Source organism: Balaenoptera physalus, assembly GCF_965194825.1.
Source record: "Balaenoptera physalus genome assembly, chromosome: 17".
Taxonomy (NCBI): Eukaryota; Metazoa; Chordata; class Mammalia; order Artiodactyla; family Balaenopteridae; genus Balaenoptera; species Balaenoptera physalus.
The window spans coordinates 69,607,582-69,632,731 of NC_138895.1; the positions used below are offsets into that span (position 1 = coordinate 69,607,582).

A 25,150-nucleotide genomic window follows, 5' to 3' on the forward strand; every position below is an offset into this window, starting at 1 on the left:
TAATTTTAAAAACTGAAAATAAAAGGTGTTGGTGAGTATGCTGAGAAATTAGAACCCTTGTATATTGCTGGTGGAATGTAAAATGGCTACACACAACTGTGGAAAACAGTTTGATGGTTTCTCAAAAAGTTAAACACAGAATTGCCCTAAGATTCAGCAATTCCACTCCTAGATACATACCCAAAAGAACTAAAAATAGGGACTCACATTTTGAGCTGTATGCTGATGTTCATTGTAGCATTTTTCTAGCCAAAAGGTGACAACAACCCAAGTGTCCATCCATAAACAGATGAATACACACACACGTGGGCATACACACTGGAATATTATTCAGCCATAAAAAAGAATGAGGACTTCCCTGGTGGCTCAGTGGTTAAGAATCCGCCTGCCAATGCAGGGGATACGGGTTCGAGCCCTGGTCCGGGAAGATCCCCCATGCCGTGGAGCAACTAAGCCCGAGCGCCACAACTACTGAGCCTGTGCTCTAGAGCCCGCGAGCCACGACTACTGAGCCCACGTGCCGCAACTACTGAAGCCCGAACACCTAGAGCCCATACTCTGCAACAAGAGAACCCACCACAATGAGAAGCCCACGCACCGCAATGAAGAGTAGCCCCCACTCACTGCAACTAGAGAAAGCCCACGCACAGCAACGAAGACCCAACACAGCCCCCCCAAAATAAAAATAAATAAAATAAATAAATTTATAAAAAAAGAATGAAATTCTGATATATGCTACCATATGAATGAACTTTGAAAACACTATGCTAAATGAAATAATTCAGACATAAAAGGACAAGGATTGTATGATTCCACTTATTTGAAATATCAAGAATAGGCAAATTCATAGAAACAGAAAGTAGATGAAAGGTTACCAGGGGTTGTAGGGAGGGGGCAATAGAGAGTTATTGCTTAACAGTTACAGAGTTCTGTTTGGGATGATGAAAAGTTTTGGAAATAGTGGATACTGTTGCCCAACACTGTATATATAATTAATGCCATTGAACTGTACACTTAAAAATGGATATAATGGCAAATTTTGTTATATTTTACCATAATTTTTTGAAAATTCAGTTAATAAAATGAAAAAAAATCACTGAAAACTACTAATCACTGCTAACTTTTATTTTGTATTCAAGGACACAGTTAACCAGGAGAAGAGGGTTCTTTGCTCTGTCAAATAAATATATTTAAAAGCTAGCAAACATCAGAGCAGATTTAAGTGTCAAGTCTTAAGAGACTGGGGGAAAATTACTAATAGTTATTTACAGCTATACAAAGTTAACATATTGCAAGGGAAACATAATATAAATATATTCAAAGGTTTCATTACCAATACTTGACATTTCAAATTTTGAAAACATTAAAATTATTGTCAAACAAAACTCAGACCACATTAGCAATGATTTAAAAAAGGGAGCAATTTAATCATTATAATACAGAGTGCTTTAAGAAGTTTTTAAACGTGTAAAAGAAAGAACAGTTTAGTGCATTAAATCGTTACTGTCTTTACATTGCTTCTCTTAAAAAAAGTTAACAGTAGGTATGAAAAAGCCACCCACAAAGCCAGCTGTTTGAATGAAGAAATAAGCTAAATTGCAGCATTTTGGAATTACTAATAAAGCTATAGTTAAAAAATGAAAAGTTTATAAAAATGAAAGCAGCATGCATAGTCAAGGCTTTTTCATAACATTTTCATTAGATGACAAACATTTAGGTAAAAACAAGAGCTTAATATTTATTATTCATTAAATTAGATAAAATAAACTGGCCAAGCCCACTACATCTGGTCATTCAGAAAAACATTTTAAAATCCAAAGCTAATGAAACTGAACATTTCTTCTATGAAGAAAGCACATTTTGAAAAATGGTCCTATAGTCACAAAGGAAAGGGTCCTTCTCAACACGAATGAACAGCACCGGTCTTTACAAAGTTTGAGTTAGGAGGAACTTTCAGTCTCCTGAAATGGCAAGAGTTAACAGTGAACACTGCCATGTTCATAAGTGAAAAGCTAAGTTTTAACTCATTCTGATCAGTTCAGAATTTTTTTCTTTATTCATTGAAGTTGTTACACAAAGAATTTCACCAAAAGATAATTCTTGAAAATTCTGATCTGACACCTGTACAAAATTTCTGATTTCTATACGATTGTAAGAAAACACTAAGTTGATATTTACTACATGGTTCTTTTTCACATTTTTGGTACAATATTTATTTCAGAGTTTCACCCTATCCAAATTCTTATGCCAGTTTCTTTCCCTTCTTCAGTACTGATTATGTTGGGTTTAAGAAAAAGCTAATTCAGTTTCTAATGAAAAAAGTAACAGAGTATTACAAGTAGTAATAGTGGTATCCATGAATGTGTTCAATGAAATATCCAATCATTAAGCGCCAATGATACCACAAAACCTTCTTGCTCCAACATATGTCCACAGCCTGTTTTTCACTTACGTTGAAATTACATAAACCCAGGCACAACTCCTTAATCTTAGTGCAGGGCCTGAGAAATGAGACACAGAAATAAATCAGATTTTTCTTTTTCCTGCTTCAAACAAGTTTTACTCTGTAAAATGTTTGGTCACTCAAAGCTATAATCTTAATCATACATCAAAGAATACAGGCAATAAGGCCCATCTTACGAGACATACAGTATTAAGCTGAACAGAATATGAGGACAAGCTCTAGTGGTCATTAAACCCCCTCAGAAAGTCTAAGAATCAGAATGTCTCCATCATATCAGAATAAAAATGCACTGCATTGAAATGTGACTTCTTACAAGTTGTTTTAATTAGTGTCCTGTGTGCGCTGCAGGACTTCTGCCGTCTGCAGCAGTTTAACTTTGACACAACATTGAGTCCCACTGTTTTTGGGTATTGGATCCTATTTTTTGAGATTGTGTATGCCCCCAAACGTTTTCAGTGTCATCAAAGATTGGGCCCATTCACAGTAAACCAGACATCTGGAGTTGAAGAATTGATTCTCCTCCAACGTTTTAGGCAGCTATAAAAGAAAAACATAATAAAAAACTAAAATTTTAAAGATAACCATATTTTAACATTTACCACTTTTAGAAACAAAAACGATTAAAATACATCCTCTGTATTCGCTTATTAATCCTGAGATCACTTGCCACATGTATCTTGTGTAATGCAGATTTTGCAACTCCAGTGTATATGTTCTGCATATACCAGATTTGCTTATAGACATTTTTTACCTACATGTAATAATTTATAAAAAAATATTAGTAGGAAGTATATATTTCATTGTATTCATAATAGACTATGAAATCTAAAGACTTGTATTTTTTTCTATTTATATACGGGGCTAGCTTGTGCAAAAGACATATGTGTTTATGACTTTTTTGCAGTAACTATTTTGGAAAGGTTTTGGTTACTTTTTTTTGGTAAATTAAACCGTATCTAAATGAAGAAGTAACAGTTTAGAGGAAATTTACAGTGAATCCTTTTATAAGATGAAAAATTATTTTGTTAAACCAATGATAACTTGCTAATTAATGGGTTTTATAATTTTAGACTTTTGCACATTTTAAAATTAGAGCATGCCAATATAGGTACCACAAAAGTACATGTATAACATATACGATACAATTTTTTAAAAATCATGCATGGCTTTGTGTGAATTTTCTGACCATAGTGTCCATTAGCATATTGATATATAACTTACGAATTATCCACACAAACTTAAAGTAAGGTCAAACTAAGCTGTACAAAAAAGTTCACATTATTTTTAGAATGAGATTACAACTTCCTCCAAAATCACTGCAGAGATTACTACTACAACAATGACAACAATTCACTGCAGCAACAAATTTGTTGATTCAATCTTGGCCGAGTGCACATTCTTGTGTTTAGCAACAACAAAAAAAAAGCCTGTAAAAAATATTTTCTGCATCTGGGTCAGAAAAAAGCCTGTCCTGAAGATTTCTGACATAAGGAAATGGAGGGCTGCGTTTCAGGATAAAGCCGTACAAGGCTGTTTAACTTCTTGTGACTCACAAGGATACATTATGCTCTATAACCTGGAGTAAGATTCATTCTAAAATAGGTGCATTTTTAGTCTCATCTGTTTTTCTGCCTGAAAAAAAAAAACCTGTTAATGAAAAGAATATCTGGAAAAAAAGAATATCTTGCTTACTGCCAAGCAATAAGAATAGTGCCTGGTACATATTAAGCTCTCTATAAACAACTGTTAAAACTAAATAAAACCAGGGAGGAAGGCATGGGGGAATTAAAGAAATTCTGTGCAGAATAAGAGAGCGTAAAAGTAGCAGATGGGGTAGGGATGCAAAAAGCTATGGAAGTAAGTATAATAAATATGCTCACATGATGAGGGTCTAAGCCTCTTTTCCTCCCCTGCTGTTTGAGAACACTGCAGTGATTTCTGACAACAAGGTGCTTTTGGACTACTGATGGACAGATACAAACACTTCATGACAACTGCACTGTTTTTAAAAAAAGTACAGTCTTATCCTAAAACACTCCAAAACAGAGAGTAGAAAAGAAGCAAACTATGCTACTGAATTCCAAAAGTATTAAGAATTCAAGTTCTAACTCCAAATCAGGTATCTGGATTTGCAACTACAGTGAAATTTTAATTAATCCAACCTATAAAAGAATTAAGAGTTAAGGAACATGCCAAACCTTTCAAATTTAAAGCATATATACTTGCACTTTTATGCCTACAGAGAGATATTTTTAACTTAATAATGTGTTTCTGCTGGTAGCAGGTTTGTTTTATATCAAATAAGGAAAAGACATTTTAGGCAATTGAGTTAATTTAATATAAAATTTGTTATTTACCACTGATCCCTAAAACAGAAATAATTTATATCACAGTTTTCAAAGACAGATGCCACCTAAGCAAACATGAATTTATATATCGCTTAAAACAGACCTTTGGCTTTTAATAGAAAAAAAATTGAATAATTTTAATACTTAAAGCATTTTAAACTCTAGTTAAAAATCTAATAGTTTGGGGGGCAATACAATGAATAAAGAAAGAGAGATAGCCATTTTCACCTAGTTTCCTAAAACTGAGCAATCTTCACCCCTGTGGTAAGTCTTTCCTTCGGTATACTTTTCCCCTTCTTTTTAGTTTTCGTTTTTGTATTCTTTCCTTAAACAGGCAAAAAATGAAGCTTTAGTGAAGGAGGGTTGCAAGAAATACATTTTAGTTATCTTTAGTATGTGTGAATCCCCAACCCGCCCACCAGTCTTCCTTCTTAGAGAATGGGTAACTTTCCCTTAAAACAAAGTAAAGAACATTTCACATAAAAAATAATTAAGGCAACATTAAACTCTACAAAATAAACATAACCATCACAAGAATCAGACTACACATGATAATCGTATCTCTTGGCTATACTCATGGCACCTAGTCTTCTTATGAGGCATAAGAGAAACTATTTTAGAAAAAATCCGTCAAAAGTGACGATGACAAATACGAGGTGACTGTGCTAAATGTATGTGGTTGGTGAATGCACACGCAGCTTAACAACTTACATTTCAGTCATCTGATTTAGAAAGCTTCCGCTTCACATGTCGTGGGGGTTCCCAAGTGTCACTGTCATCTGTTTCTTCTTCATCCTCTTCCTGATCATCAATAACTTCATCTTCCTCCTCATTTTCCTCAAATAATTCTATACCTAACTCTGATCTTCTCTGTCTTTCAGCAAACCATTCTCTGACCTGCTCGTAGCCCATATGTGATTTGTTAACAAGTTCATCGAGGTCTTGCTCATTAAGAAATTTGTGCTTCAGGTAATAATCCTTAAGTATTGCAGTTCCAGTTTTAAATTTGATGAGGGACGGCCCCCTGTCCCAGTTGTTCATTCTCTTGCTTCCTCTGGGCCGCCCGCGAGGTCTTCCTCTCCCCCTTCCTTTGGGTCTCCCTCTCCCCCTTTTTCTAAGAGAAGACAGACCATTCATACTGCTTGAATTGGCGCTTTGATAGTAGTAGTACCATTTCAAGTTTCCATTTTTCCAAGCGTAACGGGTGTCCCCAAACCAACTAACTATGTCTGTTCTAGCAAGCCCGCTTTCTTCAGCCAATTTGTCATACTCTTCTGGCGATGGCCACTGTGTTCGGACAAATGCGCTTTTAAGCATGTGCAACTGCTCGGGTGTCTTTTTACATATTTTGCCCGTACTCCCTGACTTAGGTGCACTAGACTCATCTCCAGGAGAAGTTTCTCCAGTTTCTTCTTTGGAACTACCTGCATTGCTTTCCTCTATTTCTCCTTTCTCTTCCTTTAAAGCTTTTGATTTCTTCTTCTCTGTAAACCAAGCATCAATTTCCCTTCTGGTAAGTTTGGTTTGCGCTCTTAACCTATTTAATTCTTCTTCTGTAAGTACAGAGCTGTTGAGAAAACTTGCCTGTAGGGCACGAAGCTGCTCTGCCGTCTTCTCTTTAAACTTTTGGGGAGTAAAGTCTGGAAAAGGATTCCAGGATTGTTTCTGCTGTGAAGTAACAACAGTTGGGGATTCCGTGGTTTCATCACTGGAGTCTATGATAATAGTGGCGGAGGAATCATTGTTGAGATGTAAGCACTGATTACTCTTTGAATTTCTCTGGTTGTACCTTGTGTCACTAAACCATTTTTTAATCTCTCCTTTTGTCAGCCCTGTGATTTTCATAAGTCTGATAATTTCGGAATCATGGGGAAACTGATTCTTTAGGTAGCTAACTTTTAATTCTGCCAGTTGCTCTTTAGTCTTTTTTGCCCGAACGCCGAACGCATCAGGGTTCGCCACTGTGGTTTCATTTTTTACAAGCTGAGAGGATGGGGCTCCTGCTGCTGCTGGCTTGGTCTCTGCAGTAGGCTGAGCGGCCGGGAGCTGACTTTTCTGTGCGTTTGTTTGATTTGGAACCCCTGCCACTGTCAAGGCTATAGGTGCTGCTACTGGCAAGGTATTCGTGCCAGCCACTTGGGTAAGGACCAGACCTGGCTGGCCAACTATTTGGCATGTCTGTAAGATGGATGGTAAACCATTACTCCCTGTGGAAATGTGGGTGGGGATGACAGTTATGGTCTGAGGTACAGTGTGGACTGTTCCGTTGAATTGTTTTCTTCTCGCCTCCTCTACTTCCTCGGGAGTCCAGCTAACACCATGTTTTAGACGTTGGGCTGAAAACCATATCTTGATCTGTTCCTCTGTATATTTTGCTTGGGCAGAAAGAACAGTAATTTCTGACATTGTTGGATAAGGGAATTTGTTGTAGGTGTTAAGCAAAAGGGGGTTGTTATCCAATGCAGCATTGTAGGTAGGAATGCTATTAACAGGGATGAGGACTTTGGGAATCAAATTGGAATTCTGCTGAGCTGATACAGCAGTGATAACCTGTGCTAACCCAGGAAGAACTGCTGCTGGGGTCACAACTGTGCTGGCAGTATTTGGATGTATTCTGTTTACAATGGAAGTACTTGTATTCGATTCAGAAGCTGAAGAACTTGGATTGTCCACAGTTCCTTCACGGTCTGGTTTGATTTCATTCTCTTTCTCTTCCGGAACGTCCTCAACTGAATTATGATGAACTGTAATCCGTTTGTTCTCCACTTTATTTTTCATCATTTTCATGATAGGAGTTTTACTGATAGATATTCCCGAAGAAGAAACTTCTGTCGATTCAGCTTGCTCTGAATTCTCCTCTTTAACAAAACTACCATCAAAAGTCAGATCATTTATTGTTTGTTCAAAGATTGTCTGGTTATTTCGTTTCACCATAGTCAACTTGAAATTTTCTTCTCCTGGGTGATATTTCAGATTATGCTCGGAAAGTGCATCATACCTTTTGGTAAGAAAATTGCATTCGACACAAACATAGGATGAATTTAGCACTACATTGGGATGTTCTGAATCCACATGAAAAGTAAACATATTTAGATCTGGAGTTTGAAAAGTACAATATTTACATTCATAGCCACCTTCAACTTTTTTATTTTGCTGATTGTCAGAGTCCACGGATTCATGAACTTCTTCATCACTTGAGATACTCTCTGCTCTGGTGTTTTCTACAGGTGTAAGTACAGGAGGACCTTCATCCAAATCTGATATCAACTCGAGGTCTGGATCCTGTTCACTGGCTAGGACCATGCAGGGTGTTGTGGATTTTCGCCTGCTTGCCATTCTGATGTTACGGGGGAAATCTCAGTGGTGATTAAAAAGCATTGGGGCTTAAAACTGTTCAGTATTCTTCATTTGAAAACAATGGCTTTTGGTTCTTCAAGTCTGTCTTTGTGCTCAACAAGTCTCATTAGCAGCTTTTTCATGGTGCTATCAAGTAAAGAGCTTATGGTTGGCAAATAAAATACTGCTGAACTGCTGAAATTTTTGAAGCACAACTCCAATCACCTACATTAAGATAAATTAAAAAATGTTTTTAAATGAGTGATTATGATCTATTAAACAAATTACAGTTATATTTCACTTACATGAAGTTGTTGGAGAGCTCAGTTATAAAGATGTAGAATAAGACCAGACCAGGAAAAAAGTCCTCTAAGGATCAAAATAGATGTCTCCAAGCCAACTCACTCAAGGTCATGTACTGTACCTCATGGGTCAGCCCACGGGCTTGTTTATTTGGATTTTTCAGCTAGCCAGCTATATATTGGAAGGGAAGGGGGAAAAAGAGTCTGCTTAGGCAGGCATACTAATATCAATGTGAAATGATAATCTGTTAACAGGGGAGGAACTTTAAAACTATAAAAGCAGCCACAGATACTCAAGACTATGACCACTAAGTATATAAGAAATTCAATCCATCAGTTATGCCTGCTTCTTCCTCCTGGTCTGTCTTATCCCAAAAGCATGCCCAAGTATGGCAAAAGCAACAAAGACAGAATATAAATGATCAAAGTTTCAGAAACATTATCTTAATCATTCTCCACAATGCTATCAAAATTGGTAAAACATATCTAATCGTATCAGTCTCCTGACTTAAAGCTTATGATGGGTCCCCAGTGCTGAAAGAATGAAATTCAAACTCCTTAAGCCACATGTAGTTCCCTTCACATGCTGGCTGCAACCTCAATTTCCTACCATCTCCCTCCTGACTCCTATTTCCTTATGCTTTAGGCACAGAGCAAAAACGATTGCTATTCTAGGGACTCTCAGTGCAGGCCATTCCTTGTGCCAGGACACTTGTTTGTGCACTGGGTGTGATGACCTCTCTATAGATCTGCCTGAGAGATCACCTTCTCCCCTTAGCTCGGCCCAGCCTCCTCCCCGGTTTATTTTCTAGTCTAGCACTTACCATATTGTACCAGAGGAATGTTACACTTCTGTCCCGAAACCTCCAGTTTCCTTATTCATTTTTTCCTTCTTTTTTAAAGTAATAGCTTTTTTGAGACATAGCAAAGCTCCTGAAACTCTGGATGGAGGCAATTTCCTTTATGTCTTCAATCTAAGCTCTCCCAGCTGAGCTATCTTGGCTGACTTCTCATACATTTCTATATCTCCTTTTGCATACAGAAGCCTGGAAGTAGAGACTCACTAAATGCTTATTAACTTGAACTAGGGAGTTCCCTGGTGGTCTAGTGGTTAGGATTCAGTGCTTTCACTGTTGTGGCCCGGGGTTCAATCCCTGGTTGGGGAACTAAGATCCTCCCCCCAACACACACACAAAACTACTTCCAACCTGAACTAGAATGAATAGAAAAAGAGTCCTGTAAAATTCAAAATGCCCTAAGGGCATCACCATGGAAAACGTAGCTGAAATTCACAAGAATGACCTTGAATCATCAAGAAAAAGTGAATTATGCTCATACAAATACATTTTAATACTTTTGTACCCAAAATAGTTAAAATACAATTTTGATGCTAAATCAAGGTTGGTGTGCTTCTAAATTCTAAACCAAATGAAAATGAATACAATAAGTGGTATCACTTATTTTGTACCACAAATTGGAACTATTTTCATTTACTAGCATAATCCTTGTCCTAGCTGAATGAGGAGAAAAAGTTTATTTCAAAGATTATAGCAAAACTAGGTCTCCATGACTCAGTAAAGGGAGAAACATTTTTAGGAAACAGAGCTGTCCAAAGAGAGAATGTCCTGCCTTTGAAGGTGGTAAGATCATCCTCACTGGGATTATTCAAATATATACTACATATCCATTTGATGGATCCAAGCAACAGATAAAGTTGGACCAAAAGTCGGACTAAATGTCCTGATTTCCCATATTACAAAATAAAGAGCATCAGCTTAGTAATAATAATGGTATCAACAGTCCAAACCCCACTCTCAAAAGTGTCAGTTTTTTTTTTCTATAAAAAAAACTTTGATTTCTAAGGGAAAATAAAGAAATCACTGAAATTTAAAACGATTTCTTAACTAAATGTTATAAACTAAGATAATACCATCTCTCCTACTCAATTCAATAGGGAACACCACTGTTTTGATCATTTTTTCCTCATTAGAAACAGGGAATTCCTCAAATAAGACTTTAAGCAGAAGAGTAACAAATGAGCAGCACCCACATTTTTGACAGTGAAGGAGAATTGCTGAAAGGCAGGGGAGTAAGCTATTTTGTGACTGCTATTCTCATAGAATCTTAGATTATACTTAGTTAGGGTATATTAACAGCCAGAAGTCAAAGATAGAGGGGTTTTTCTTGAAACTACATTTCCTGAAAGTGGTGGTTTTCAAACTTTTTGTTGTAAGCAGGAGAGCCCTTTCTTCAAACAAAATTCTATGAGAAGCCCAAGTGCAAAACTGATTAAAGAATATAGCCACTGGTTGGAGAAGTATAGAAGCTAAACTACTACCTGACCCCATCCCACGGACCCCACAATCCCTACTCCCACCTCTGATGGGTTCTGAGATGTGTCTGAAGCCTTTGCCTTAAAAATGTAAATACTTTCATCAAAACTCCTCAGCTTGCCAGTGCTAAGTGAAATGTGAAAGCTAAAGTGAATTTAATGTGTCCTTTCAGGTTGTTTCACTCTAAAAGGCAGGCCTGGAGCGCCCAGGAGTAGAACAGAGTAACCCATACTAATAAAAAGATACAGAAGAGAAACTTGAGGAGCTAAAATCCCTTTATTATTCTGGTTCTCTAGCTCTTGGGTTAAACTTCTTACTTTTTATCCTATCTAGTATAAAAATAGGAATATGCTACGAAATTATTACTTTTATTTCTTTTCCTTATAGTTCACTAGCTCAGGATGGTCAGTTTGTAAGAACTGAAACAGATATAAAATTTTAAAAGCTTAAATATTTTTTGCTAAAGTCATGAAAATTACAAAATATTCATATATTATTATCTAATGATATATACACACAATTGTGCTTTTTCCTTTGAAAGTACTGGTCTTTGAAAGGAATTCGAAAATTTAAAATTATAAATTAAATTTATTTAAATTAAATATTTTAAATTAAATGTATAATTTTAAAATTATAATTAAATTTAAATAAGCTACTTAAAACAAAGGCTTAAAAAAAATCTTCAGTAATGCAAAAGACTAAAAATCTGATTATTTTGAGTATCCTAGGTTGCCTCAACCTGGATTACTTCTATACTCAACTACATAGACCTGAGAAATACTCTTTCCTCTTCACTTCTAAAACTGTTTGCTCACATTTTGCTAACAAACCAGAGTCACTATATTATTTAACATATTTCCAAAGGGAGACTAAGAGTTCCCAAAAGAGCCTCAAGATTTGGTCCAATGGCTCAGTTCTGTTATTATGTATATAACATAAAAATAAATCAAAGCACAAACAAGGGCATCCTCGTGGTCCTTATTATAAAGTCATGATTTGGGGGGGAAGCAGGGACCTCAGTACAATCGTCCCATTTTTTATGGAAGAAGAAACCCAGGCCCAGGGGGTAAGTTCACAGAGGCTTTGTGATATAGGGTAAAACCACAGGTTTTAGAGTCTCCTCTGTCACTTAGTAGTTAGGTGACTGGGAAAGTTACCCAATATCAACCTCATATCAACCTCAGTTTTCTCACCTATAAAACCAAAATTCTTCAGTTCAACAAATCCACTGAACAACTATTTGTTGAAGGTCAACCACGTACCAGGCACTGTGTTGGGCACTTGGATTACAGCAGTGACCAGGACAAATCATCTCTGGTCTGCCAGGTTCTAGCAGTTGAGCAAGGAAAACAGGCAGTAAACAATTCCTTAGACTAACTATGATCAATGCAGTGAGAGAGGAAGTATCGGGAACTATATAAGCACATTACAGGAGGCTTCTAGAAAAGAAGCAGAGAAGGCTGCCCTGGAGAAAATAAGAATACTGGTATCCTACCTCAGAGGCTGATCAAATAAAAATGCTTCACACACTCTGATATACATTAGGTGCCTAATTAATGCTTTTTTCCCCAGTCCCTGAAAAATTCTTTTGGGAATGGATAAATACCATTTATTTACTATTATTCTCTTTCTTTCTATCTCTCAAGCAACATAATCAGCTGACAAGGCACACAAGTTGAACGAAAAAGCAAAAGGGGTTAAAAATACAGAATAAGAATTTCCATGGTGTGGTTTCAATTCATCTCCTTTCGTCATTACAGTGCAGTGGGGCTGAGACAGGAAAACTGCCATATAGAAATTGCTATTAGCTGACAGGCATCTCATCCTCCCTCTGAAAGTCAACTCAAAAAAGCTTAAAATCAATTTGCAGAAGCTTGCACTATTTACCTATAAAAGAGGGTTAGAGTTCAGTTGAGGAGCTAGGTGGCTTTGCAATTAAAACATAATTAAAGTGAAGTCTGCCAATAAAAGAAAAAATTATGCTCTAAATGCATCCAGCACTGTAAATATAATTATGTTTGAACGCTATTTTCAGTTAATCTTTCAGTAGAGAAATACGTTTAAAAAAAAAATGATCAAATCCATTACACTGCCATTAAAAATGATATTCAAAAAAGTAATTAAGGAATATGGTAAAGTATCCATTTACTGTTAAATTTTTAAAAATCAGAACAAAATTTGTATACTGATTATAAAATAACTATGGGAAAATATGTATGCATGTGGACAAAGACTAGATGAGAACATAAAAAATGAAATTTTCACATGAGATTATGGGTGAAATCTTTTTATGTGTGGTATTTACAAGTTTTCTTTAATATTGTTATGACATTGCTTTACTGTAAATACAACAAACAATAGTTTCAAGGCCTTAAAACTGCAAATAGACTAAAATATTTCTATGGTCATTTGTCTCAAGCTGGAAACAAAGTTTACTTTCTATTTTTAAAGCAAAAACATGTGCTACATAAAGGTTTTTTCAGGAAGAAGAAGAATCTGAGTATGTACAGCATTCAGGGGTATTCCAGACATCTTTGGGGGCTGCTGCCCCACAGTAGAGAAGTCAGACTGGTTCTAAGAGCCCGCAAGACCACACATAATCTCCAGGGTGTAGATCTAGGCCAAGCCAATTTCCATGGTTCTATCTGCGCACTGGTTCTTCTCCTGAGGGTAGGATGCTCCTTAATCAATTCATGATTCTTAACTCATGAAAATAATTACATGAAATTTTCTCTGCAGAAAAGCATTTAGTGAAAGCAAAATTTATTTCATCACAGAATAAAAATCTGGAGCAGTTCTAAAAGTAGTTCTTCTTACATGGTCAGAGAGAATGTCTGTTTAGCTCTCCACTATTCCCAGGGCCAAACACAGTGCCTATGAAGTCCCCAATAATATTTGCTGGGGAAAAAAAAAGCTTTAAAATATATGTGTATTGTGTATTATACATTCTACTTCATTAAGCACTCATTTATAGAGGAGCTATAAAGAACAACTGTGCTCGCTTTACAGTACTTTCACTGGTAAAATCCTTACTAATAAAATTACCTTAGTCACTAGAATATGAAAACATGCTCAAATATAAAACACTCTATTTATTAAAATATAGCAATGGATATTCAACAAATATTTACCAATATCTATAATTCTACCATAACAAATCAGTTTTATGTGTGAATAGTGTATATCTAAATTTGTAGACTATATAAAAATGAAACAAGGATGATAAATTCATTCAAAGAATTAGTCCTGCAGTAGAATGCGGAAGAAAAGGCACAGTTCTTATAAAGATAGCAAGTGCAAATCTGAACTTAGAATCATTATTTCTCTATAAGAGAAAACTATATTTTAATGATATTCTATATTTTTAAAGAGATTTAAAAACAGGTTCTCAATATAATACACTATAAAAAGTTAGTGGATTGTTTCAAATTCTATGCTTAGTGCTAAAAAAAAAGTCTAAAAAATTTTATAAGTAGGGCCATAGCTACACTGAATTTCCAAGCCTCTATTTTTCTGGCTGTCTTGTACTTTAAATTAAATGATTAACAGTTTATTGGCCTAGTTAGCCACAAAGGCATGTTATTTTGGTAAGATTTTATGCGAATAAAAACAAACTTTGTTTTTAGGCCAATGCTGGGTCAAATAAGAACATTTAGAAGATAACTATAATTTTTAAGTACTGTGGTAGTTTTGACCTAGTACCAACTAAGTAAAACTGTTCTTAGGACAACTAAAATATACAAACTAAGAATCCTTTGAAATGTGTATTTATACATAAACTGAGAACTCTTAGGACTCTGTATTCTATTTAGTTTCACTTCTCCCTCTCTGAGTCAGAGTTCTGTTTAGCCAGCTGAAAATACTTATTTTTACATGTTTGTATTCAAACTAAAAGTCACAAATCCACCAAAATCACAGAATGCCTGAAATAATAGTAGGAACAAAGAATAATGGACTCAAATTAAAACAAAGGCTATCTACCATGTTCTTTTAAAAAAAGGTGTCCAAGAGGATACTTTTTTTAATTACAAAATTTTTTTTTGGTCTTTACACACTTGAGGCATTTTTCAAAGCTAAAATATAAAAATATTTAGAAACAAGAGTCAAGTTCTCAAAAACAAAAATGAGCGATTTGTCAACCCAAATTTGTACCCACAACAAACGTTTGTAAAAATTACTGAAACCTAGAATTATTACCTAAGACATAAATCTCAAGAAAATTGCCAAAATGGTCTCAAGATAATAAAAACTCAAGATCAAGGTGAATACAGACGGGAGTGAATATGATCCAAGTAGTAGCATCTAAGAAACTGTGGCCAAAGATTATCTAATTTCAGAAGATCCCTTTGCTAATGCTAATTAAGGCTTAAAGGTTTAGAAACTCTATCCTACCTGTTTTTTTTCTACCCAAGAAAGCCAACTTTAACGCTGCTAAAGATTAAAAGAAGAATCTAAGCTGGACAGATTTCTCCTGGTAAGCTCTGACTCCAGATTTGAGGAGTGAAATGCCTTTTTGAATGGTCTCCAGGACACTAACATCTTGGTGTTCCACCTTCTGCTGGCATGTAGGTCGGTATGTAACATATAATGAGAGTGATACACAAACTAGCCCTATAATGAAATCTCCTGTCTTTATTATTCAAGTTTGTGAATAGGATCCAAAAGTAATTTTCGGCTGAAAATAATTTTCCCCTACTTTTCTCAAGGAAGTGTATTAAGTCTTTCACAGACGATCTATACAAGAATGCTATTCTTGATTCTAAGTGAGATTATCATTGAAAGGCTGAAAAGCCATTCATCTCTCCATTATCTTCCCCATTTATAAAATAAAGTAACTGTTACCTATTTCACTCAGGATATAATCATTCAATTTTTAAAAATACTTTGAAGGGGGCTTCCCTGGTGGCGCAGTGGTTAAGAATCCGCCTGCCAATGCAGGGGACACGGGTTCGAGCCCCGGTCCAGGAAGATCCCACATGCCGCGGAGCAACTAAGCCCATGCGCCACAACTACTGAGCCTGCGCTCTAGAGCCCGCAAGCCACAACTACTGAGCCTGCGTGCTACAACTACTGAAGCCCGCTCGCCTAGAGCCTGTGCTCTGCAACAAGAGAAGCCACCGCAATGAGAAGCCTGCGCAGAGCAACGAAGAGTAGCCCCCGCTCGCCGCAACTAGAGAAAGCCCGCGCATGGCAACGAAGACCCAATGCAGCCAAAAATAAATAAATAAAATTAATTAATTAAAAAAATACTTTGAAGGATAATAGTAATTAGTATTGGTAATGTCAACTTGTAAGAACACAAAAAATGTAAGTGAACCACCATATTAATGGTTATGGAATCTTTCCTAGTACCTTCTGGAATCATACACAATAACAATTGGACTAAATAAATATTTCCAACAGTATAGTATGTAATCTAATGCTTCTTATAAAAGCCAACTTGAATCAGGTAGATAAAATATAAAAGTAATTATGTACAAATATATTCAAATATTTAAATAGTGGTATGCTTAACCTAAATCAAAGTATTTAATTATTAATATCTTAAATTTTATAATTGTAATTAACTATTATTAGAGAACTGTATACTGAAAACATATTTTCAGGAGTTGTTCTTGTAAGTCTTGAAGAATTTTTCTGGATATAGGCAAAAGAATAGTAAAATTTCTAGATCAATTTCCCCACAGAAAAGGTCTCTACCCTCATGGCCTTCATTTGTCTGGTTCACCACTATTACCACAGCACCTGGTACAGTGCCTGATACACAGCGGATGTCAGCAAATGTACTGAATAGATTGAAAACTCAATTCTAAATATACCACATAGATTTATTATGAAGTGTGATGCTGTTTCCTTTGAAATGAAAGCAGACAATACTTCTATATTTTTCAAGTTTGAAAGTACATTTCTTAAAAAAGAGTTAAGAATATATCTGCTGCTTTTTTAAGAAAAGCTTTTAAAACTTTAGCCAAATATAGTATCACTATATTAAGTGAGCACATTCAGTATCTGAGTTTTTACCATACCAAAACGATGAAACACATACTTGCCATAGCTTCCTCCGCATTCTGTTCTTTGACACAGAAGGGTGTCCCTTCAAATTAGGAGATGTTTAGCTCAGGCCATCATTACCAACAGGTCCAAAGTACCTATCTGCCATCTCCTACAAGAAAAGTAATATCGCTTTATTATTCTAGATACTATTCAGTCTTATTCGGAAACTTTAAGCTTATGCCTTGGCTTTTTAAAAATAAATGTAATTTTTAAAAAATTTCATATCCTCACAGAACTTTTAAAAGAATCATCGAAATGCCAAACTCAATCTTAGTAAGAAATTCAAAACTGAAAACTACACTTCAAAATATCTTTATATTTTATAAAACAACCAAGTCACTATTGTACTATTTTCAATAAAAGTTTTCAAAAGGTGAATATATGCAGTCTATAATATGAAAGCTGAGATGAAGAAACTGGGGATTGTAAAAAATTAGTACACAAAAGTTACGATAGACAACTTAGTTAAACTAAGAGTTGGGACGCGGTGTGTGTTTGTATGTTTACATATAAGCCTAGTGATATTTGTACCCTAATTTACTACGTATTAATTGGAATGAAGTGGATCATTAATGCTGGGGACATGCCAATACTACTTAAATAAACTAGTGGTATTCTACCCCTAAACATATGGTATATCTAATAGAATGACTGGTGGTTATTTCAGTTTTGTAAGAAAGCTACTACTAAATGGTTTTTCAATCAGTGCATCGTGAAGCATTAGATGGTACAAAATCAAGCAAACTGAAAATTCTCTGAAAACTCAGATTTGTCTAAAAATGTTGTGGTATATTATTCACAGTTGTTAAACCAGTCAGGAAAATTAAGTAAAAACTATAATTGTTTGTCTTATTAAATAAAAGTAAATAATGCTTTTGAAGGGTTGAAGCATTTTTGTTATTGTTCTTTAAGCACTGAAACTCTGAAAACCATAGTGAATGAATATTAAGGAAGATGATTTCCCTCAGTACCTCATCCTTTGATTCCTGCTATTATTACATACAACTTTATGAAGAAGTTTGTTAAAACTTGGCTGGGAACTTCCCTGGTGGCGCAGTGGTTAAGAATCTGCCTGCCAATGCAGGGGACACGGGCTCGATCCCTGGTCAGGCAGGATCACACATGCCGCGGAGCAGCTAAGCCCGTGTGCCACAACTATTGAGCCTGCGCTCTAGAGCCCGCGAGCCACAACTACTGAGCCCACGTGCTGCAATTACCAAAGCCCGCACGCCTAAAGCCCGTGCTCCGCAACAAGAGAAGCCACCGCAATGAGAAGCCCGCGCACCGCAACAAAGAGTAGCCCCGGCTCGCCACAACTAGAGAAAGCCCGCGCGCAGCCACAAAGACCCAATGCAGCCAAAAGTTAAAAAAAAAAAAACTTGGCTGGGCTTGGACTATACTTGGGAGTGGGGGGTTGGTGAAAAAAGAGCACTCTCACTGTATTACTATGATAAGATTATTTATATCAGAAGTTTGTGAGTTCTATGAAACACCCCTTAAAACGAGTCATATATTAGTGATTCATCTTGAAGTTTAGGTCAGAGAAACTATGTGCATGTTGGGGTAGGTGTTGGGGTGCATGTTGATTAATGTCTACCTGCTAAAGCCAGCCTATTCTAGCATTGCTTATGAAGAGCCCACTTAAATCGAGAAATCATGTAAATGTATCAGTCCTTTAGTAAAATACTTGTAGGGTAAGTTAAAGCTTAGGCTGAATAATTACACTATTTTCACGAAAAGCAAAAGAGCATTTTCTTGGTAGACCCAGTGGAGCATCCTGTTCTGTCTGCAGCCTGGGATTCTACAATTTCATTTCCTGGTACCTCCTTGTTCTGACACTCCTTAGCCATCCATCTACAAGATGTGGACTAGAAGAGAGGATAGGAAACAGCTGCCAAAGCGGGGAGGTTATTTTCCAAAATGAATTATTAATATTATAGGAAACTGGTAACCTATTTGAATCCATTCTTAAATCACACAGTAATTGCAAGATGTTTTACTGAACCAGAGTCTCTGAGAAGAGCTGCCAAGACATGCAAAGGCACAAGGCAACTAGAGGAGCAACGAATGAGTTCCTCAGTATTTCTGGATGAAAAGCATACTTGCCTGGTGTTAGTTCAATTCCTGATACTGGGAGTACTTTAGGACACCTCTCAAATTCAAAGTATCTTTTTAAAATTTAGGAACAGAGTGAACTTCGAAAATTAAATAAGTCATCTCAACCACATACATTATGTAATAAAACAGATCAGTTATTTTGGCAGTAGAGGACGGACTGGAAATAAAGATGAAGAATTTGGGCTTTGGAACCAGAGTGCATGGGTTCAAGTCCCAGCTCTGTCACTTACTAGCTGTGTGGTCCCGGATAAGCCACTTAGCCTGACTGTGCCATAGTCCCATCATCTGTAAAATGGGGCCAATGATAGTACCTATTTAATAGGGTTGCTGTAAGTATTGAAAGAAATAACACATGTAAAGTGCTTGGACTATTTCCTGGCCCATAGTAAGTCCACAATTAGATTTTTCTGACTCTTATTTAAGGTATTAACTAAGTTATACAACAAAGAAAGTCTTTGTTTAAATTTTGCTAAATGTTGAGAACTAGCATAGTGTTCTGGGTCAGTTATACTTCAAAAAACAAACAAACTCATAGAAAAAGAGATCAGATTTGTGGTTACTGAGGCAGGGTACAGGACTTGGGGGAGGGGGGATTGGATGAAGGTAGTCAAAAGGTACAAACTTGCAGTTATAAGATAAATAAGTACTAAGGATGTACCGTACAGCATGATAAATAAAATTAACACTGTTCTACGTTATATACAAAAGTTGTCAAAAGACTAAATCCTAGGAGTTCTTACCACACACACAATTTGCTAAATGTTGAAACATTATAAAATATTTTAAAAGTCTGCAAAACAATCCATTTTATTTTCCATTTCATACCTCTGAGCATATTAAGCAATGCTAGAATAGGCTGGCTTTAGCAGGTAGACATTAATCAATCATAATTTATACCCCCCACCCCAACATGCACATAGGTCCTCTGACCTTAGCTTCAAGATGAATCACTAATATGTGACACGTTTTAAGGGGTGTTTCATAGAACTCGCAAACTTCTGATATAAATCTTATACAGTGAGAGTGTTCTTTTTTTCCCAACCCCCACTCCCAAGTAGAGTCCAAGCCCAGCCAAGTTTTTATTATTATTATTTTATTTATTTATTTTGGCTGCACGTGGGCTTTTCTCCGGTTGTGGAGAGCGGGGCCTCCTCTTCGTTGCGGTGCGCGGGCTTCTCACTGCGGTGGCTTCTCTTGTTGCGAAGCACAGGCTCTAGGCACGCAGGCTTCAGTAGTTGTGGCACGTGGGCTTAGTTGCTCCGCGGCATGTGGGATCTTCCCAGACCAGGGCTCGAACCCGTGTTCCCTGAATTGGCAGGCGGATTCTTAACCACTGCGCCACCAGAGAAGCCCCCAGACAAGTTTTAACAAACTTCTTTTTCACAATATCGGAAGGTAAAAGGGAATAAACTTAGTAAAGAAGAAAAACATAAATATGAGTGAAGTGCTTAGAAATATCAGAATATTCCTATGTCCTTTCATTCCTCACAACAATCAAAAAAAGAAAAAGACCTTTAGGAAGGGGAAAAAGGGAGTCAGAAGTCCTAAGGGAAATATTAAATCACTAAAATTTAATGACAAAGTTATTTTATTTTAAATGATAAATATGTATATGATATGTCTATCACTTTAATGGTTTAATTTTTTAGATAAGCTTTGATAATGACTTTTTAAAAATATAAATTTAAAACTGAAAACAAAAATCCTGTATAAAAAGTGGTTTACTCAGTTTTTACTCCCTTGAATAAACGTCACTCTTAAACTGCTCATATATACTTCTTTTCCAAAGTATATCATCATATTTGTTTAAACCAAAGGTACATAAGACCATCGTTATACCTTTCAAATACATTATGGGATACAGATTATATAAACTGAAAAGATTAAGTACCCTTTAAGACCAAAACCTGGCAACCTACATAAAAATTTACATAAATATTTACTTTAAAAATTAACTGTATAGGGCTTTACTGGTGGCACAGTGGTTAAGAATCCGCCTGCCAATGCAGGGGACATGGGTTCGAGCCCTGGTCCGGGAAGATCCCACATGCCGCAGAGCAACTAAGCCCGTGGGCCACAACTACTGAGCCTGCACTCTAGAGCCCACGAGCCACAACTACTCAAGCCTGCGCGCCTGGAGCCTGTGCTCCGCAACAAGAGAAGCCACCGCAATGAGAAGCCCTCGGCAACTAGAGAAAGCCCGCGCACAGCCATGGAAGACCCAACGCAGCCAAAAAATAAATAAATAAATAAATAAAATCTATATATAAAAAAATTAACTGTATAAAATACAGATCTCCAAAATGTAAATGCAAATGTATATCCTGATTAGTAATTTAATCAGCAGCTCAGTCATGCGAATCTGGTTACTCACGGACTACAACTGTTAATGTATCAGAGCAACAGGATACAATAATATAAGGGAAACACTGGCTATTACTCAAAGGCTAGTACCATAGTTTTTTTCCCTTCAAATAAATGTAATTTAAATTACTTTTGAAATTACATAGGATGATTTAAGAGGATTTTAAGTTAGAAAAAATTTAGACATAAAAGTGAATGTGCTATACTGGCTATTACCACAAACAGTGCAATAGATATTTCTGGACACCTCCCTGAATTGACTGAATATGATATTAGATTAAAAACTAGCTTAGGCACTGAAATTTCAATACTGTTAATATTCAAATAAGTAGAGACTTTTGAGCCCAAATCCACAATGCTGCAACGCACATAAAAAGGTTATTTCCTCAGCTACACTTGTAATCATTTTAGTAATTTTAAGAGTACTTCCACTTAAGTAAGTCCCAAATATCACATTTTTGTGCCTATTTAACATTACACGAAGGAAAATGTATAGTATATCATAACATCACCTTTCAGTCTCAATGTGAAATATAATAACAAAAGGGAAAAAATCTCCAAAATGAGCCACCTCACCTATGCTATCAAGTTCATTAATAAAATAACTGTAAAACTTTTTTTCACATTTATTGAAAAAAAGTACTTATAACACAAGTATCATTAAAGGTGAAATAATTGCTGCATCATTCATGAACTGTCCTCCAATCCAGTGAAATAATCAGCTCACTGTAAGGGAGAGACATCTACTAATGAGCGCTCACCGGCACAGGCACATTTATGTTTTCAGCCTTAGCATATTTTCAAACCATCTGGCAGCAATGCCTTTCTGGTTCACCCAGCCTAATCTGGTCAGAATTGAATATAAAACTCGACTTACGTGCACTTTGGGGAAACCAAAGAACAGCACACATGAATAACAATGTTCCAAACATGTAGCTCTCAACTAGTTTATACTTAAAATGTGTTTTTTAAAACACTTCTATTGAAGACGTTAAAGCTCTTTTAAAAAATACTAGAATGGTTCAAGACATCAGAGCTGTCATCAGTTACCCAAGTCTTATTTTAATTCTTTTTTTTCTCATTTTAATCCTGATCACTAAATAAAGCATTTGAAGAGATTCTTCTACAAAAAGAGTCCTTGATAAATGAAATGCTATCAATTCTATATTGAAAGGACCCAAGGTTTGACAACTTATTTTGCACAAAATTAGTCTGCTTAGCCCTAAAATGCTTAGAGTAAGAAGGGAAAAACTAAGAGGAAAAAATATTCATGAGAGCCCTTTTTCTTTTATATCCTGTTACAGCATTATTGTTTTTGGCAGCACTCACATTTCTTTTGCTTAAAATCAGGAGTCAGAATTGCTACTTAAGAAATTTTTTTAAAAATCTATGGGATATGCTAGGGTCAGTATCTCTGTTAACACCAAATCCTGTTCATCCTCACCACGGGCATAAAAACAAACGACTTTTTCAGGACAATTTTTCAGAAGCAAGGATAATTCACGTAGCACCATATAACACAAGTTAAAGCTTTCAGACAAAGACTGAGAAACAATGACCAATACCGACAAATCTTAAGGTGCACTCATGTAGGTTATGCACAAACATATACTCCAACCCAACAAATACTCACTATTCCTGGGATAAAGCTGCTTCTTCCTCCCTAACTGGGAACTACTCTATTTCCCAATCCTGTGATTTTCCCTTTTTTGCTATCCTCTCACTCTCCAAGAGAACTGCTTCTTCCCTTCAAGTTACATGCAGTCCCAACCTAAACACATTACAAATTCTCTATCAGTTAGTTTTCCTGACATTTTTTTCTCCCCACAAAGATTAGCCTCTTCTCATGTTTTTCTTCAGAGCTGGGGTGAGATGACAGAAAAGCCCTGTGGAATTCCCGCTCTGCCCAATCTCTTCCCCATATGCCTCCTCTATCCATCCCCTCTCCCGCTTCCTAATTCTCCTACCCGAGTCTCTCACTGAAACCCGCCAGAGAGCTTGATCCTGCACTAACATAAGCTAAGGATATCCAAAGGAACCTTTTTCTTCTCTTTATTTTTTTCTTTCTTTCTTGTATTTTTTTTTTAAATTTATCTTTTTTTTTTTTTCCTTCTTCTTCTCCGGGGTTTTGCTTTTCCCTTACTGTTACCCACAGAGAGGTGGGGAGGGACGTATTGAAACAAAGAATTTCAAGTCCCGTTTCCTAGAACTTTGGTGTAAATACACAGGGAAAGAGCATCCGCCAGGGCTCTTCTTTACTGCCATTAGACCCCCTTCCTCTCACAGCTCCTTCCTAGCCCTTCATTCCCTGCAAAGACCGGGAAGTTGTTCCCTTCAGGCCCTAAGGCTTGGAGCGGTCCATGGTCAGCCTCCCTCTCTCCCTCCTGAAAGGGACGGATAACATTTCCATTCTCTCTAATCAACTTCTCCCTAAGTCCCAGGGCTCCCTCAAAAGCTAATATAGTTCTTATGGACTCAGCTCTGAGTCTTGCCCCGAAATGGGTGCCCAGCCTTCCCCGAAGTGAGGTACAGCCCTTCCCCAAAGGATCTCTCCGGGCTCCAACCCCAATACCAGTGCGCTCAGCTCCAGCAAGAGAATCTCTCCTGACTCTCAGGGAGACTAAGTCCCCACGAGGCCACACGCCCCCGCAGGGCAGGGCTCCCGACCTCCCCTAGGACCCTCAACATTGCTGGGGTGTTCCATCCCTGCGGCGCCTGCCCCCCTTCTAGGGAGACCCAGTCCTCACTTCCTTCAACAATCCCAAGTTGCTCAGCCCTCTCGTAGGCAGGGGGGCTGAAATTTCCCCTTACAGAGCCCACCCCAGCTCCTTCCGCGGCCGCAGAGACCCCGAGAGCGCAAAGGAGGCTCAGGGTCTGTCCCCTGGCGGCGATCCCGGCCCAGGCAGGCCGGGTCCCTGCCCCTCGGACGCCCCGCGCCCGTCCGCCCGGCCACCCGCCGCGCCGAGCGCGCTTAGCTCCCCGGGGTCTCTGCCCCGGGCCCGCCCTCCCCCGTCCGGCCCGCCGCGCCGGCCGCGGACTCTGCGCCGCCGGTTCCCACCCGTAGCCCCGGACGCCCTGGGCCGCTGGTCGCGGAGCCCGCTCGCGCAGCTACCTGCAGGGGCCGCCGCGCCTCTCAGAGCCCCGCCGCCGCCATCTTGCATTTCAAACCGGCTACACTCTTCAGGGAGTCAACTCTGACCTGTGAACCCTACACCCGGAACCGCTCGGCGGGCCGGCTCACGGCTTCGGAAGCTCTGCGAACTCCGCGGAGCGTAGGGAGTCGGGGGTGGGGGTGCGAGGCGAGGCGCGCGCCCCAGCAGCCGACTGGGGGCGGGAGCGGGGGGAGGGGAAGAGCCGACCCAGGCGGCGCCCTCCCGCGCGCGCGCCCTCCGCGCGCCCCCACCCCGCTCCGCGCCTGGCTCTCCACTCCCGGACCCTCCTGCTCCCCTGGGGTTCGACCCGGTCCTCTGCGGGCCTCTGCCTCACGGCGGGAGGTAGGGAACCGTCCCGCCCCTCTGTCAACAGAAGCTCCGCCCTCTGTCAACAGAAGCCCCGCCTTCTCCAGGTCTCGAAGTGGCCCCGCCCCTTGCCGGTGATAGCTCCGCCCGCTACTGGCAGAAGCCTGGTCTTCACTCAGGTCAATCCAGAAGGCACCCGGCCCTCTGTTAGTTGTGGCCCTGCCCTCTGGGCGCTCCGCCTTTCTAGTGTCAGCGCCAGATCGTGAGAAACGCCCCTTCTCATCATAAGCCCCATTTGGGGGCAGTACGATCCAAGCCCCGCCCCTTTAGGCGGGAGACCGCCCCCACTGTCAACAGAAGCCCCGCCTTCCTG

At 38.2% G+C, this 25,150-nt stretch overlaps 1 protein-coding gene across 4 annotated transcripts; it reads right to left on the bottom strand.

Moving 5' to 3' along the window:
* Nucleotides 1-1,107: 1,107 nt before the first annotated feature.
* ZHX1 (zinc fingers and homeoboxes 1) lies at nt 1,108-24,834 on the bottom strand. Of its 4 annotated transcripts, none has more exons than XR_014255487.1 (5): nt 24,432-24,834; nt 16,830-16,946; nt 5,524-8,373; nt 5,041-5,132; nt 1,108-3,001 (listed from the first exon to the last, which is right to left on the bottom strand). XR_014255487.1 is itself a non-coding variant. In XM_082433175.1 (4 exons), exon 3 carries the CDS (start codon nt 8,146-8,148, stop codon nt 5,527-5,529), a length of 2,622 nt encoding a protein of 873 aa, XP_082289301.1. In that variant the 5' UTR covers nt 8,149-8,373; nt 16,830-16,946; nt 24,432-24,833; the 3' UTR covers nt 1,108-3,001; nt 5,524-5,526. The 4 variants fall into 4 exon arrangements, 1 of the variants encoding a protein (XP_082289301.1); XR_014255488.1 differs by having other exon boundaries at nt 5,041-5,137; XR_014255489.1 differs by lacking the exon at nt 24,432-24,834 and having other exon boundaries at nt 5,041-5,137; nt 16,834-16,946.
* Nucleotides 24,835-25,150: the final 316 nt, after the last annotated feature.